Below are 15257 nucleotides of genomic sequence, written 5' to 3'. Positions count from 1 at the left end.
GGACCTTTCTTCTTCTCATAACCCTTTTCGGCCACTTAGCTTTAGTCCATTCCAAGACCCTGGGCTATATCACTAACAACTGCCAGGGCAAAGAGCCAAGACCCATCTTTGTTCCTGGAAAAAACTCAAAACAAATGATGGGTTACGGAGAAAACATATATATCAGAACAGTTTCTAAAATTTGTTCTGTTGAACAGCAGTTCCCCAAAATACTCTTAAATAAGAAAGGAAGGAAAAGAGGGAAAGGGGGAGGGAAGGAGGGAAGGAGGGAGGGAGGGAGGGAGGGAGGGAGGGAGGGAGGGAGGGAGGGAGGGAATAAGGGAGGGAAGGAGGGTAGGTAAGATGGGTTGGTTGTGTGATCAAATAAAATTGAGAAACAATTCCTGGTTCTTAGAGCAATGTCAAAGGTCTAGTGATACCTCCCTCATACTCCGGGCTCTGCAAGCTCAGAGCTGCTGTGGTAAAAATGTAGCTCCTCCTTCAGGGCTGGACCAGAGCCATTAGGTGTGGAGCTTGTATAAAGCCCATGTCACTATAATAGTATACTCTGGATTTTCCAGAATAATCCTGATTGTTGCTACCCCATTCGACTCTAACACATACTCTGAGGGGGTTCCCTGTCCTCCTTGCCCCTCACCATTCACCTTCCAAGGAAAAGAGGACTGGAGAAACATTTTTTGAAACTGGGAAATACTGCATACTATATTGCTCTCTTAAATATTTTCAATGCATATTGAAATAACATTAGCATATTAAAGCCTCTTTATTGCTGAGAAGTCCTGCAATAAAGCAACATGGTAGACTTTGTTTAAGCCAGCTTTTCCCAGTTATTTGACTATGGAATCCTTTATTTACATAACACCTAGTACCGTATAACTGAGAAACAATGGATAAAGAAAAAAGTCTGCTTAATGTGTTTAAATCATTGGAAATACCTCAGAAAAAATATTATTTGAGGTTTTCCCAAGTAGGACACAGAAGATCTAAATGACCAATGTGTGAAAAATCTCCTTGTGTTTGTTTTCTTTTTAGTTAAAGTACTTTCTACACAAACCAGCATGGTTTTTCTGTAAGTTTAACCCAGCTAAGAAATGAGGTGAAACATTTGACTTAAGGAGAAAATGACGAATGAATATATCTGATACTCTGTTCTATTAGGCATAAGAGTAACACCACTATTTTATATTAAAGGTTTTTAGGTTTTAGTGGACACTGTTAAATGTATTCCATTTGACATGACAAGATTAAACATATGACGTATCCTAGAGAATTTCTAGATTGTTTTATTAGCTCTCAACACGACCTGAAGCCAGCCTCACCATAGTTCAAATTTATCTGCTTCCAAGATTTTTCTACTTCTAATCCAGCTACTCTGAAGCACTAACACTGAGGTCGTTGTTTTTAAAGATCGTGTTATGCTTTATTACCCTAATGCCTCTTTCTCATACTTCATTTTCATTGTCAAACAAGTGAAATAACTATCATTTACTTTCCTCAAAACAGTGTCCATGAATATAAAATAGAATATTCATGTTCAGAATATTCATTGAACTGTCTTGATTATTTGTGGCAATCTGGATATGCATGTCTCCACCCTACATAGCTCCACATTTTACAAATAAGAACCACTATCTCAAACAGAGTTGTGGTTCTAAGAATGTTAATGAAAAGTATACAGTGAGATACAGATATGTATCAAAAGTTACCTACTCTGTTTCTCTAGAGATTTATTAAAGTGTGCTTCAGCATACTACCTTTGCTTATTATCATCTATCACCCTTGGAATACTATACCTGCGGATGTTCCAAATGAGAACACGAGTGCCTTTTTTGCCTGGGATGGCATCAAACTGGGACAGCAGGTCATTTTCACTGTTGAAAACTGAATAGTTCAGGATGGCTTCTAGGCTGGGCAAGGAATCCTCAGTAATAATCATTTTTTGTAAAACCAAACACAGTCAAAGGAAAATTAATATTTTAAGAGGATGCTATAAGGAAGATCTGCTTTTTGGGTTGCATGTTTAGACAAAATATGGACATACAGACATAAAGCATGGGCATTACTGCTACAGAAGAAAAGAAAGGAGAAAATGAAGAAAGGCTGTAGAAACCAACACAAAAACCAGTTACCCCTGTAGACTACAGCTTCAAAGAGACAATGTAAATAAAGACAGTTCTATATTTAAAAAATAGATCAAAGCCTGCATTTTTAGACTCTTTGGAAGCAATGAGTTCAAACTTTACTGCTATAGTGCTTGGGTAAAACAGAAATAAAAGCTTGTCCAGGCATAGGGAAATGAGCTATTCTGCCATCAGATAAGCTGATGAATAGAATGTTTCTAGGAGAATGATGGAATGTAGCTACCTTCAGGCAGAAAAACAGAGAAGGCCCAGGGAACTTTACCAAAGGAATGGTGGAAGAAAGAGAGAGATCAAATCGCATAACAATGAAAATTACCATACAACAAAAACATTTCTAAGCTATGGCCAATAGTCCATTTATTTTCAAAATATTTAATGGGGGGAAATTCAAGTTAAATTTAAGACAGTCATGTACCTCTTTAAGTATGAAAATGTTTGATAGCTGGATTTGACCTGAAGAAAGAGGTTTCTATCAAAATAGTCAGATGAGACCAATTTTTAACCAACATTCTCCATTTCCAGAAAGGATATTGTTTTGCTGGTTGAATGGAACAATTGGTACAATAACTGCCTGGGCCTGGACACATTCCAGGTAGGTCTGTGATAGGAGTCCAACTGTGAGAGTACCCCCATTCTTGGTGAAGACAAGAGCGTCCTTTCCTAGCCGCATGGAGCCTGACTTGAAACCATTACCAAAGACTCCGATGGGACACTGGCTCTTCTTTATGACTTTATCTGTAAAGCCAAAGCTGTAATTACACAAGAAAAAAGAAATCAGAAGAAAGAAACCAAAAAGGTAAAAAGCATCCTAAGATAAGGGACAAGCAGAATGTTTAGCTTACAAATGAAGAACACTTGTAAAAAGCCCCCTTTTTCCTACTTTTGATCCTTCTGGGCAAAACTATTAAGTTAAAAGCATAGGAAATTACTATGGGGTAATGGGACTGATTTTGCTGTGGGGCTGTGTGTACACAAACACTTCCACTACACCAGAGTCACACTTTAGAAATGTAAAGGCAGCCTCCTTTGACTAACAGGGATAGCTGGACAAGGCCATGGGTAGCTTTCGTGTCTAGATAAAATAGCTCTGATTGCTAATGGTAAGGTTAGGGCCAGGTTAAAAGGATGGTCATCTCAGTACACCCTAGAGGTGGCAATGAAAGCACCAGATAGCAGCGTTGGTCAGAAGTACTAGACTAAGCACCCCCTAACCTGGTTATATCACCCTCTAGAAATCTGAAAGTCAGGTTACGTATCTTAACAATTTCAACTCTCCACCCAAAATATAACTCTCCAATTCTTACCCTCTGCTCCATCTGCTGGGACAGTTCATTGGAATGTGGCCAAGGGATAAAAATAGGTAGTTCTGCCTCTGAATATCAGCAAACAGCTGCAGTATAAAGTCTCTCTTGTTCTATTAAGGGCCTGTCACTGAGTCACCTCAACAATCTCTGTAGCCCCTTATGATCCGCTTAATCTGGGAGCCAGATCCTTTCCCTTTCATATATTCTCCATGCAAATACACAAAATAACAGAACCCAAAAAATTAAAGATAGGAAATTTAGAAAGTGACGATTATCTTCCTTATGTATCTTACCTCACCACAAATAAAACTATTAGGTTGGTGCAAAAGTAATTGCGGTTTTTACAATTATTTTAACCTTTTAAACCGCAATTACTTTTGCACCAACCTAATAATTTTAAGGATTCTCTCCAGATTGACTAAATTTACAATGCTGTACACTACCACTCATTCAATAAATATTTCCTGAGTACCTAGTATGTGCCATGCATTGAGCTAAGTACTGGAGATACAACAAACTGTTAATTAAAAAAAAGTGATTCTTGCCCTTGTGGTACACAGTCTAAGGAAAGATTTCATATATTACAGAGTACATGCTTCTCTAACATCGATGAAATAGACATTCTATATGCCAGATCTGAGCAGCTTGGCCTTGGCTTTCAGTCTTTTGAGCAAGGTTGAGTTGCCTGGTTTACACATCCTGAAGGCTGTGGTTTGTGTTTGCTCCCTAAGAAAGAGTACAGCCTTTTAAATTTTCTGTTTTAAACTGTTATATGATAATATCATTAAGTCTTTCTCAAGTAAATACTTTACAGGAGCTTTGTGTATCCTAGCTAAAAAAAAAAAAAAAAAAAAATCTAACCACAGAAATAGGTAATTTCTAGGGCAATTGCTATTTTGAAAATTCCAAAAGAGCACAGTTCCTGCTCTGCATGGGCCTTAGTATTCCAGGAAATAAACTTATAGAAGTTGATAAGTTTCAGGCATTCCTATTGCTCTTGTGAAGAATTGGCTAGAAAAGATGCGGTCATGAGGATTAAATTATATACCATATGTACAATATATTATAAAGTAATATTCAAATTTTAATCTTAAACTAAGTCTAGAAGTCACCCTGAGAATTGTCATGTTGCTATCCTGCAGCTCTGCTTCAGATCTGATGGCATATCTAAAACTCAGGGCTCTTCATGAACAGTAACCTACCATGTGAAATTAATCTATACGATTATTTGCACTTAAAGCTTCTGTAATGCCACAAAAGCTTCAATTAGGTGGTCAAGGGAAAGTGGTGAAAACAGGGAGACTATATCACTCTCTGAATTTCCTAGCCATCCCAGCCTCTTCTGCCATCTATTATCTCTTTTTTCCTTTGTAAGTATAAACCCTTACTGCGTTAGTTTGGGGAGACCAAATGACTAAGTTTGAGAAGACAAGTAGTAGGGCAGGGCCAGAACCAGAAATGGAAAAGGATAAGAATAATGAGCAAAGAGGAGCTGGAAGCTCTGGATGGTGTTGCTGTTAGGTTCCACTTAACTGTTCCTATGTGTTCCTTTATTCCACTTAATGTTTCCATTTTAGGTGTTCTATTTAACTGAAAATTAAAGAATGGATGCTAGATACCAATCAAGTAACTATCTAATATAAAAGCCTTTGCAATAAATAACAGTATTGTAGGAATAAATTTTATATGGTTTGGTACAGCTCATTCATTTTCCACAAAGACACTGTGGCTTAGACATGTGGTTTCTCTTCACTAAGTCCTGTTCTATCCTCTCATGTAAGAGACAACAGTGTTTACACACCAAGGGGGCCTGGATACTTGTAGCTCTTTGAGTGGAATCCAGGAATACTGCAGCTTGCTCCTGTGTGCCTTAAAATGTCAAGATTCTAGACTTGAGAGAGGTAAATTTAAATAGGGGCTCTGACCAATGAAACAAACCTTAGTAAATCCATGGACATATAAGGGCAGGCACTGCTGTTTCCTAGATATATTGGTGATATAATATGAAATATAAAAGAATGGAAGACTGCTCAGCTCAATGTTATTCCCTGGCTGTTTTAGAACAGATCTACTAGGAATGCACTTCTGAGCAGAGGTAGCAAATACCTTCAATCCACAGATCAATAGCTGCTTTTAATCCTTGACCTTTGAGAGGCTTTCTGCCTTGCTGAAAAAGGCAGCTGAACATATAGACTAACTGCTTCACACACTAACCACCGAAGTTAAAGAGAATTGTGGACCTTAAAGAAATTTAATGATAGGCTTTTCTTTTTTAATTTGATTTTCATGGGATTCTGTACTTATGGGAAAAAGTGTTGCTGCAATTACATAACTATTTTATTAGCCTGAAAATAGGAACTGTAGCATAAAAAACTGGAAAATGTGGTTAGGACTATAAGAAATGTTATAGAGCAAACAGAATTTCTATAGGCTTAAAAATTTTGCGTAACTATCTCTATTATTTTTAAATATAAAAGCAACATGCCCTCAAACCAAAAAAAAGAAATACTAATATACTTAATAATAATTTTCAAAGCTACCTCGAAAGTTCAATCCTTTGAAAAAGAAATTGTGGTAAGTGGAATCGTTGGCGAAAAGTTAGATTGGATTAAATAATCTCATCTAAATACATGGGAACTCCTAACACATTCAAGTTTAAGATTTGATCAAAAATAAAAACCAGCACATATAATATACATAATCCAGAACTCATTAAAAAATACGCTAAAATTAATTTTTACATATGAGTAAAAATTACCCAGCTCAGATTAGTGGGAAACACAGTTGGCATGATAATGCCAAAAAATGCTATGGCTAAAAAAGTTTCTGCCTGTTTTGCTCTGTTTTGTTCCTTGGGAAAGGAACCAAATTTTAAATGAATGATACTCATCCTTCATATTTCAACTCAAATGTCTTTGCTTCAGGGCAGCCTTTTTTTTTTTGATTCTATAGATTAGAACAGATCCCTCCATCATACGCACTCACAGAAACTGTACTCTTCAGAGCACTTACCACTAGGTAGGATAGCCTACTGAGATGTACTACTCGTCAGTCCTTTTCTATCTTTCCCACTAAACTGTCAGCCCTTGAGAGTGAGGACCACATCTGTCTGGTCCGCCATTTCATCTCCAGTGACATTCATATAGACGTTCAGCTAAAATTTGTTGAAGGAATCTGGAACAAAAACTGCTGCAATCATTTTGAAATCATCTTTCTTCCTCCTGCCTTGTAACTCTAAGCACCAACTTTCACCAACGTAGTTCCACAGACAAAATGGAAGGTGGTAAGATTTACTGGGCCCACTATTTGACACCTATGTCACCGGGATAAAGTGTAGAGGGAAGGAGTCATTAAGATGATTTAAGGAAAAGAAACAAACTAGTACATACAGTATTAGACACATAAACATTTTGGTTCCATCCTATCAAAACTCATATTTTTTCTTAATATAAAATATTAACTTTAGGATATAAAGTGATGCTATAAGCTAAAAGATAGGGGCAGCTCCATAACTTCACTAACATACCAGCCACGTTCTTATATCACTTCCAGAAGCTTTCCTCAAATATTCTTCTAATTATGATGGTCTAAGACACAAGATACACAATCTGCTCAGTGGTAAAACATAACAAAATCTATAATTAGTTATGCCCAAATTTCACTTCTGTTCCTTGATGGATCAAAGGGACTTCCCTCCAACCAAACAGGGTTATAGAATTAGAATACCTTCAAAGAGAACTACAATCAAATGAATGTTTTCCATTTCTATAGATTGAAACCCTTTTCCTCCCACAGAACCCCTTCATTGTTATTCATGCTTCACACATTAGGTTCAGGAAGCCATGTGAAGAATAATCAACCTCATCTGCTAAAAAAGGGAGAGAGAAGGAAGGAGTTATGGAAACACTTATCTTTGACTGAGTGACACGTGAAGATAATAAGGTACAAACTTACATTCTCAAGTACAAACTTCTCCAAGTAATTAAATGTACTGAAAGTGGCAACATAAATCGGTTTCACCAGGTTCACGCAATAGCAATCTACATCATTTAACTTCGCAATTCTACTGCTAAACCTTCAAAGATTGTATGTATGAATGCCTTCTATTGGTTCTCTTTGCCTGAACTCTTACCCTTTGGCCCTGCTCCTTTACCTTGTTAAATTTTACTACTCACCCTTAGATCTCAGCTTAAAAATCACGTCATCTACGAGGCTTTTCCTGACCTCCTGGATCGGATTGGGTTCCTGTGATGATTTACCCCATTGCATCCTATGCTTTCTTATTATTACACTTATTTTCTTCTTATTATTCCTGCTTAATTGTCTGAATTGCCAGCTAGACTGTAAGTTCTCTGAGGGCAAGAACAGTGTCTATTTCATAACCAGTACCCTGGCACATAATAGATGCTCAATAAATATCTGTTGCATGCATAAGGGGAAAGTAAAATATTAAAGAAAATCATCAAGCCTTAAATAGAGTTCACGAACTCCAGACAAGAGAAAAAGGACGCAGGCATTTTTACCTGAGCATCCGGTGTAGTTTCTGAGGCGTCATCCCGCATCCGTCATCAGTGAAGGTCAAACAAGGTTTACTCTTGACCTCCTCAACATCTATGAAGACCGTCCTGGCGGATACATCTGGATCTACAGCGTTATCTGCAAAAGGTAGAAATCTGTGATATTAGAGCTCTTTTCCTCAATATTCTATTAAAATCTCTAGTTCAGCACCCCCAAGACAGAGACACTGTCCTTTATTCCCTTCACGTGGATGTCCCAAAAGGTGAGCAGGAAGCATTAATGGTAGTGCACTTCCGAGCTTATAGAGAACAACAGATATGATGGCAGATGGGGTTATAAGCTGATTATTAGATTTCATATAACGACTAATCTGAAATCTACCTTTCTCCCTTCAAACTTCAGAGTCTGTGGGGAAAATAACTACTCCTACATACAAAGCACTTTGCTCTCTTTTCATCTCTCTTTTCATCTTATTACTTCTTGTCTTTTAGCCACTTCACTGCTCGTGAACACACACAGTAAAGGGTGGCTTTGGGCAAGAGCTGAATCGTAATTTTGGTACAAATAGATGCGTATTACACACATTACAGTTTATTTGTGAAAAATTTATTTTCTACTGTTTATACCACCTCCTCTGTTAAAGAACACAGATATTATCACCATCCTTGTTTATAGTCTAAGAGGTGTTGAAAGAATTAGAGGTTAAAATAAAAACTAACTGCCCACCTAGGTCCCTGTGATGGTAACAAGCTTGCTTAGAGAGAAGGAGTGATTCTGCTTAGGTACACTGCAATAGTCTTAAAGGTGAGGCAGCCCAACCCTCACTAAATGGAGAACATAGAATTAAAGTTAAAAAGGGGGAGAGTTCCACGATTCTTCCTGAGTTAGGTCTTCCTAATGGGTTAATTATTTAAGACTCCAAAAACATCAAATTTGCCCATATTCTAACATATGCGCATGTCCATAACCCCAGGGGATGTTGTTGTCTAGTGGCCACATCTTTTAGCCAGAAGTTCCGTTTACATAATTGTCAGTGTAAAAGTCTCATTAGGACTCATGGGTCCGAGTGGGAGGGCAGTTTGTGCAATCCGTTGGCTAGGTTCCTTCAGCGCTCCTGTCTCTACTAGCTCTTTAATCAAGACTGAGACCTTCCCTTCCACCCTCTACCCTTTCCCTGTCATCCTATACTGCTTTCCTGATACCACGTGGCTAGGCTGAGAGATCCAGGTGGGGGACTGTCTCTAAACTGGTCCCACTACCACTGTTCAAATTGTGACATTTATACCTTACAAGCAAAAGAAGTATTACACGTATTCAAAATATCAATTTTTACAATATAATTAACAGTATCAGTTATAACCACTTGGATGTATGGAATGTCCATCAAATAAAACAAGACAAATTAATTTCAAGGGCCACAATGATGCTGCCAGAATCAGTGATAAAACTGTCAATGATTGTAACCCGAAAAAGTCTTAACAGCAGTAAGGTATCACCAATAGCCCCAGAAGGGGGTTAAGAGGTCTGATATGGCAATCTTTAAGGACTGGGTGGGGCCAAAACCGTGTGTCATGTGGTAAATCAAGTGGGCCAACTTTTGGCAGGAATTATAAATTTGACATGCAAGAGTGGCTTTATCAGAAATACATGTTTTACTTTGTATAAGAGGCAGCAGTTGTTTTTTCGGTTGTTGTTTTTTTTTTTTTTTGGTTGTTGTTTTTGTTTGTTTATTTGTTTGTTTTTAACTGACAGGATTCAGCATTGTGAAGCTGCATCCATTGTTTCAAGAAACTACTTGGCAAGCAGACCCTGAATTGTTTTACAACCTATCAGTCACTCCTGCTGGCAGAAAGCCAGGGCCATTGAGACTGATTCTTTTAACTTGTCAACCAACAAGACATCACTTCTACTTTGAAAATTTTGGATGTAGAGAAATTGTTTTCTAATACTTTATGAACATTCACAATTCAACACATAACACATACCAATTCCAACTCCATGTTTATACAGCAGTGAATTCAATGAACCAGCTCACAGGCCTCTCACAAAATCACTTTTACTTTTTTCCACTTTACTCCAAATTTTGCCCAAACTTTACTAGGTGATTTTTCACAGGAACACACCAAAGAGTTTAAATACAGGTGCTTGAGGAGTTACAAAGCAGCTAGCTAGACATTTTATCTCCTTGGCTGAAAGCTAGGGGAAAGGGGCATGCAAGAGGCCAGGGACAGCTGGAGCAGCAAGCAGCAAGAAAACAGCAGGCAGGCTGCAGCAGTAAGTAGAGCTTTGCACTTAATGTTGATTCTAAGCAGTCTTTCACTTGGCCTCAACAAATAAAATTATAGTAACAACAAGACCAGCTTCCACAAATGAATTTACAGTAAAGTACCAATCTGGCAGTCGGCTTCAATCCTACCTCTTGATGCTTAAACTTTCTAAAAATTTATCAACACTTAGCATATGCTACCAGATGCCAGGAAAGCTATTTTCTCCTGTGGCCCAGCCCACCCAGCCTTATGAACAGGTAGGGCAACCAGAGAACCCCTACTCCTCTCCCCTCGTCCACCACTTAGAAAACAGCTGCACTAGCAGATCCTGGGATGTGTTTATCCCCCAACCTGGCCCACAATCTCATGTGCTACCAGATCCCAAAGAGTTTTCTCTCTCCTAACCTGCTGGCCCACACTACCCTTGGTAGGAGGACCCTATCTCTACCTCCCCTCGCCTACCACTTAGGCAAGAGCATGAAAAACCAGATCACAGGCAAGCTACCTTAGCCCGTGACCCAGTCCATCTGACCCCTGCTTGGTCTTCTAACAAAGCATTGTAACTGAAGCCTCATACCTCATCAGAACCTGGAAAGCAATGAAAACCTATCCTTATGACAGCCTCACTGGAGAGAGAGGGTGGCGAGTGGGGATGTGGCTTTGAGGTAGCACTTCACAAGCCTCCCATCTTCTTCTGTCCCAGAATGGCCTATGTGGATTCCTGCAAGTTTGCCACAACCAAGTTGCTGCCCTACGGACATCTTTCAAGTATCTAAAAATATTATCTCAAACTAACGCCATCATATTCCAACACAAGCTATTGTGCTTCCTCTGTCCCCTATATACACACATAGTATCAGCATTCAAATGACCAAAAGTTTTAAATTCGAAGGTCATTTTTTTATCCCGCCCTCTCTCTTACCTTATGCATTCCCTAGGCTCTCTCACATCTTGCTATTTCTATTCCCATTGTCACTTTCTTAGTTTACAGCATTTATTCCCTCTCACCTGGATGATTGTGATAACCTCCTCCTAACCACTCTTTCAAAGCCATGTCTCTCCCTTCTCCTACCCATTTTATTTAGTGCTGCAAGATTGTCTTTTCCGGAGCACAGCTCTGATCATAACATTCCCCTGTTGAGAAAACTTCAGACTAAAAGGCCAAATCCCCAAATCCCCAGTCACATCCTGGTCCCAGTCCACCATTCTACCCTCATTCCCTACTTGGTACTTGGAGTAAAAAGACCTGTGTTTGAGTCCTGGATGTGCCACTCACTGGACATGTAACCTTGGAAAAGTCAATTAAATGCTCTGAGCCTCTGTATCCTCATCTGCATGATAATAATAACAACAATAATAATGCCATTTACCTCAAAGAGTAAAGTTAAAAACGTATTTGTGAAAGCTCTTTGTAAACTCTCTAAGGACATAGAATTTTGACTATTTGTGAATTCCATGCTCTAATTAAAGTCACTACTCAGTATTCTTCATGCTTTTGTTCACAGTTGTTCCTTTTGCCTGGCATGCCCTCCCCTCCCCTCACCCCTATCCACATGTCCCAATCCTTCAAATCTCAGCTCAAATGTCACTTCATCTACAAAGCCTTTCCTAACCCTCTTCTTCCTGGTAAGCTGGTAGTCTTCCCTCCTTCCTGTAAACTCCCACAGCACGGGATGTGTGGATCTTTGCTGATACATCACTCTCTATTTTGTTGTTATACAAAGCATGAACCTTCTTTACATATTTTATGTCCCCTACCGTACTAGGAGAGTGAATTGTTTTTACCTACCATGGTAGCCTTGCCCAGTGAGTACTCAATAAATACTGAATGAATGATTCACTAGAAAATTAATGCATAAGTGGAGGTGAAAACTGTTGAAGGGAAACCTAAAATGAAAGCTTTGGATTACCAGTTAATGTTTTGCTCTCCATTTTCCCTATTATTAATATGACCACAAATAGTTGGGATTTGGTTTTCAAAATCTGTGTTTGCATATATGTGTGCAGGTTTGTGTGTATGTGTGTGTGTGCATATATATATGTATATGTATACATATACATATATATATATAAAATACATACATAAATACTTGCACTCATATGGGATGTGTTAGGCCAGGCTTAGGTTCTTTAAAGTTAATGCTTAAGAAAAAAACTATATATCCAGAATTACAAATGGAACACTCTTTAAATCACCCATACAATTCAGTACACAGTATAGCATAGATGCATATGGTTTTGCATGGTATCACTATGAGCTAACAACACATTTGTTTTCCACCTCCCACCAAGTAAATTGTTATTTTTTCCCTTTTTCTTTTTGTACGCTACATGCACATAGATCTCACTCCACCATGCAGAGTTTTACTCAAAGCATGGTACAAAACCTTAAAGACATAATTTCTGTTCTCTAGGATTCAAAATGTGTTAATGTCACTTTTTCCCCTGCACCTTCTAATGAAATCATACATAGTTATTGTAAGCATTCTGTGTTATGGTCAGATTAATTAAAGTTCCCTGTTACCCTTGCAAATAACTCTCCTGACCATCTCCTCCAGCTGCCCACTGACTTCTAGCCCAAGACAACTCCCACTGCATGGCCACAGTGAATGCTTAAGTAGGGACAGGGCTCATTTGGGGAGCTTTGAAAGCATTTTCTAGATTTTGTTGTGTACTACCCTGCCCCATAAATATCTCTCCCTTCTTTCGATTTTTGAAACATTGATAATGTGCAACTGTATGCTGCTGCCTTTTGTCCAGGAATGCTTTCCTTCTTTACTTTCCACACAGTATTTAGCACACCACTGCAAAAGCTGGGGTACTTGGCTTCAAGGGATCAACTGAAAACGCTTTAAAAGCAAACACCAGTGGAGCGAGAGGTTAAGTGCTCAGTATTCATTCCAGCGGTGTGAGGGCGCTCGTGGACCACGGATCCAGCCCTCCGCAGTACAGGGAGCCAAATGCACTCGTGTCATCTTTTAAGAGATGTCCCATCATTCCCAGATTCTCTGGTCCCCAAAGTTAAAGAACTCCGTTTTCCAGACCTTTCCTCATGACTCTACCGGCTCTACTATGATGCCCCTTTGCAAGCTTGGCGCCTTCTGTCGGTCGCCAGTTCTGTGGATCCCAGCTGCCTTGGGGCCAAAGAGTTTCATGCATCTCCTTTCGGTTATTAACTCAGCTATTCTAAAGTGGCCGGGACATCATGAGCCAGAGAGGAAAACCACACAGAAGTCCTAACTCTTCAGACACACCTTGTTTCCTCAGCTTTATTCGTGGAACCTAGTCCCTGGAGAGAGCGCCGTCCCCGTCCTCCGCCTGCAAAGCTGAGGCCAGTCCCCACGCCCCCACCCCAGCCCCGGCCCACCCCGCGCGGCTCCGCACATTCCTCTCGCGTCCGCGGCACCACGGTGGCACCACTGCCTTGGGCGAACGCGCCAGGCCCGCCCTCGCCACTCACCTAGCAGCTCCGCGATGGCACTGAAGGGTCGCGTGTGACTGCTGGAGTTGCTCTGTAGGTAGCGGGGGCTCATCTGGGGGCGAGAGAAGGTCCCGTCCCGCGTGAGGCCTCAGCCCGCTGGGCCCTCCCCGCGCGCCACCCGCAGCCCCGGGGTCCGCGCGCGCGCGCGTCCGCCCCCTCGGGCCCCCTACCTACCGTGCTCAGGCGGATCCCAAAGGCCTGAGGGCCGCCGCCCGGCCGGACCAGCCCGCTGCCCGGCGCACCAGGGCCCGCGAGGGCCCCTCGGTACAGGAGCATTTTTTTGGCCGCCACGGTACTCGGTTGCTGCCGCCGGACTCCTCTCCCGGCCGTCCCGGGCTGGCCCTCACGCACTCGCAGCTGGAGGCGACCGTGCGGGACCCGCCCTCCCTCGATCCCACCCTCAGCTGGCGGGGGCGGAGCGTGCTCCAGCCACCTGTCCCGGGCGGGAGGGGTGAGGCAGGCAGAGCCGAGCGACGGCCCCGCCCTGTCAGCACCTCTCCCGACCCACCGAGTGCCAGGGCGGCCTCCGGGCCGTACAGAAATATGGCGACCTCCTGACAGCCGCTCCTTGATCCCCGCCCCTAATTAATTCTTGGCGCTTGCCATAGGCCAGGCCGCCGAGCGGGAAAGCGCGGGGGAGGGGGGAGGGGAAGGGGGCGGGTGTGGAGGGGAGGGGGTGAGTGTGGGGGGAAGGGGGCGGGTGCGTGGGGAAGGGCGGGAATGAGCGACAGGAGGGAGAGGGTGTAGGGATTTTTGGAACAGAGTTCCAGTTAGACTGCATGACTAACGGGCAGGATAAGACAAGTCTTGCAAGTTCTAAAGACCACAGTTGTGCTATCTGGGAAGATAGCAGGCTTGGGTGATGGGAAAGAATTCTGATTACTCTGGCTTAAATGTCTCCAGAAGCACCCAGAACTTTCTAGAACGCAATTGGTAAATCTTTAAAGCTTTGCAAGTCTGCATGGAGGCTATTTATAAAACGAGAAATTGGAATGCACTTAAATACCCCAAAATAGGAATTGGTTAAGTTATGGAGTATCCATAAACTGGAATACTATTCAGTTCTTAAAGGTCATGTTTGTAGATGAATATTGATGTGGAAAATATTCATGAGGGAATGAAGGAAACAAGAGGTTACAACATACTCTGTAATGTGATACCTTTTTATTGGAAAAACAAGTATACATACATATGCATGTGTACACACACACACACTTCACATGATTTTGAGGTTTTTTTCTTATTTGTACTTTCTACTTTCTGTGCTATTAAACATATATTGATTATACACAAAAAAAGATTTTTAGTGTTTTTTAACTATAACTTTCCCTGGTATGGATAAAGCATAATTTATTTGACCATTCCTCTATGATAATTCCGGTTTTCTTTCTCTCTTTCATCTTTTTTTTGGTAATACAAAAAATCCCACTTCAGACATCTTCACTACATATCATTAATTTCTGACACTAGCCTCCCCCCTCCCCACCCCAGTTCAAGCCAGTGTTTCTCAGTCTAGTTGTATAGGACACAGCTCCCTGGCCCATGT

General features: G+C 40.9%; 1 protein-coding gene across 2 annotated transcripts in view; it reads right to left on the bottom strand.

Moving 5' to 3' along the window:
* The window catches only part of MORC4 (MORC family CW-type zinc finger 4), a 65367-nt gene extending 51087 nt beyond the window's left edge, over nt 1-14280 (bottom strand). The window contains exons 1-5 of one of the 2 annotated variants that reach the window (XM_081042150.1): nt 13886-14280; nt 13691-13763; nt 7969-8101; nt 2673-2890; nt 1794-1941 (exon numbers count right to left, since the gene is read on the bottom strand). In XM_081042150.1, coding sequence (XP_080898276.1) covers nt 1794-1941; nt 2673-2890; nt 7969-8101; nt 13691-13763; nt 13886-13987 — 674 coding nt within the window. In that variant the 5' untranslated portion in view covers nt 13988-14280. The remainder of the gene's footprint in view (nt 1-1793; nt 1942-2672; nt 2891-7968; nt 8102-13690; nt 13764-13885) is intronic. The other variant, XM_081042149.1, reaches the window with a different exon arrangement.
* Nucleotides 14281-15257: the final 977 nt, after the last annotated feature.

The sequence above is a fragment of the Rhinolophus hipposideros genome (genome assembly GCF_964194185.1).
Source record: "Rhinolophus hipposideros genome assembly, chromosome: X".
Classification (NCBI taxonomy): Eukaryota; Metazoa; Chordata; class Mammalia; order Chiroptera; family Rhinolophidae; genus Rhinolophus; species Rhinolophus hipposideros.
The sequence above is the reverse complement of the archived record's forward strand: the minus strand, read 5'-3'. Positions and strand labels throughout refer to the sequence as shown.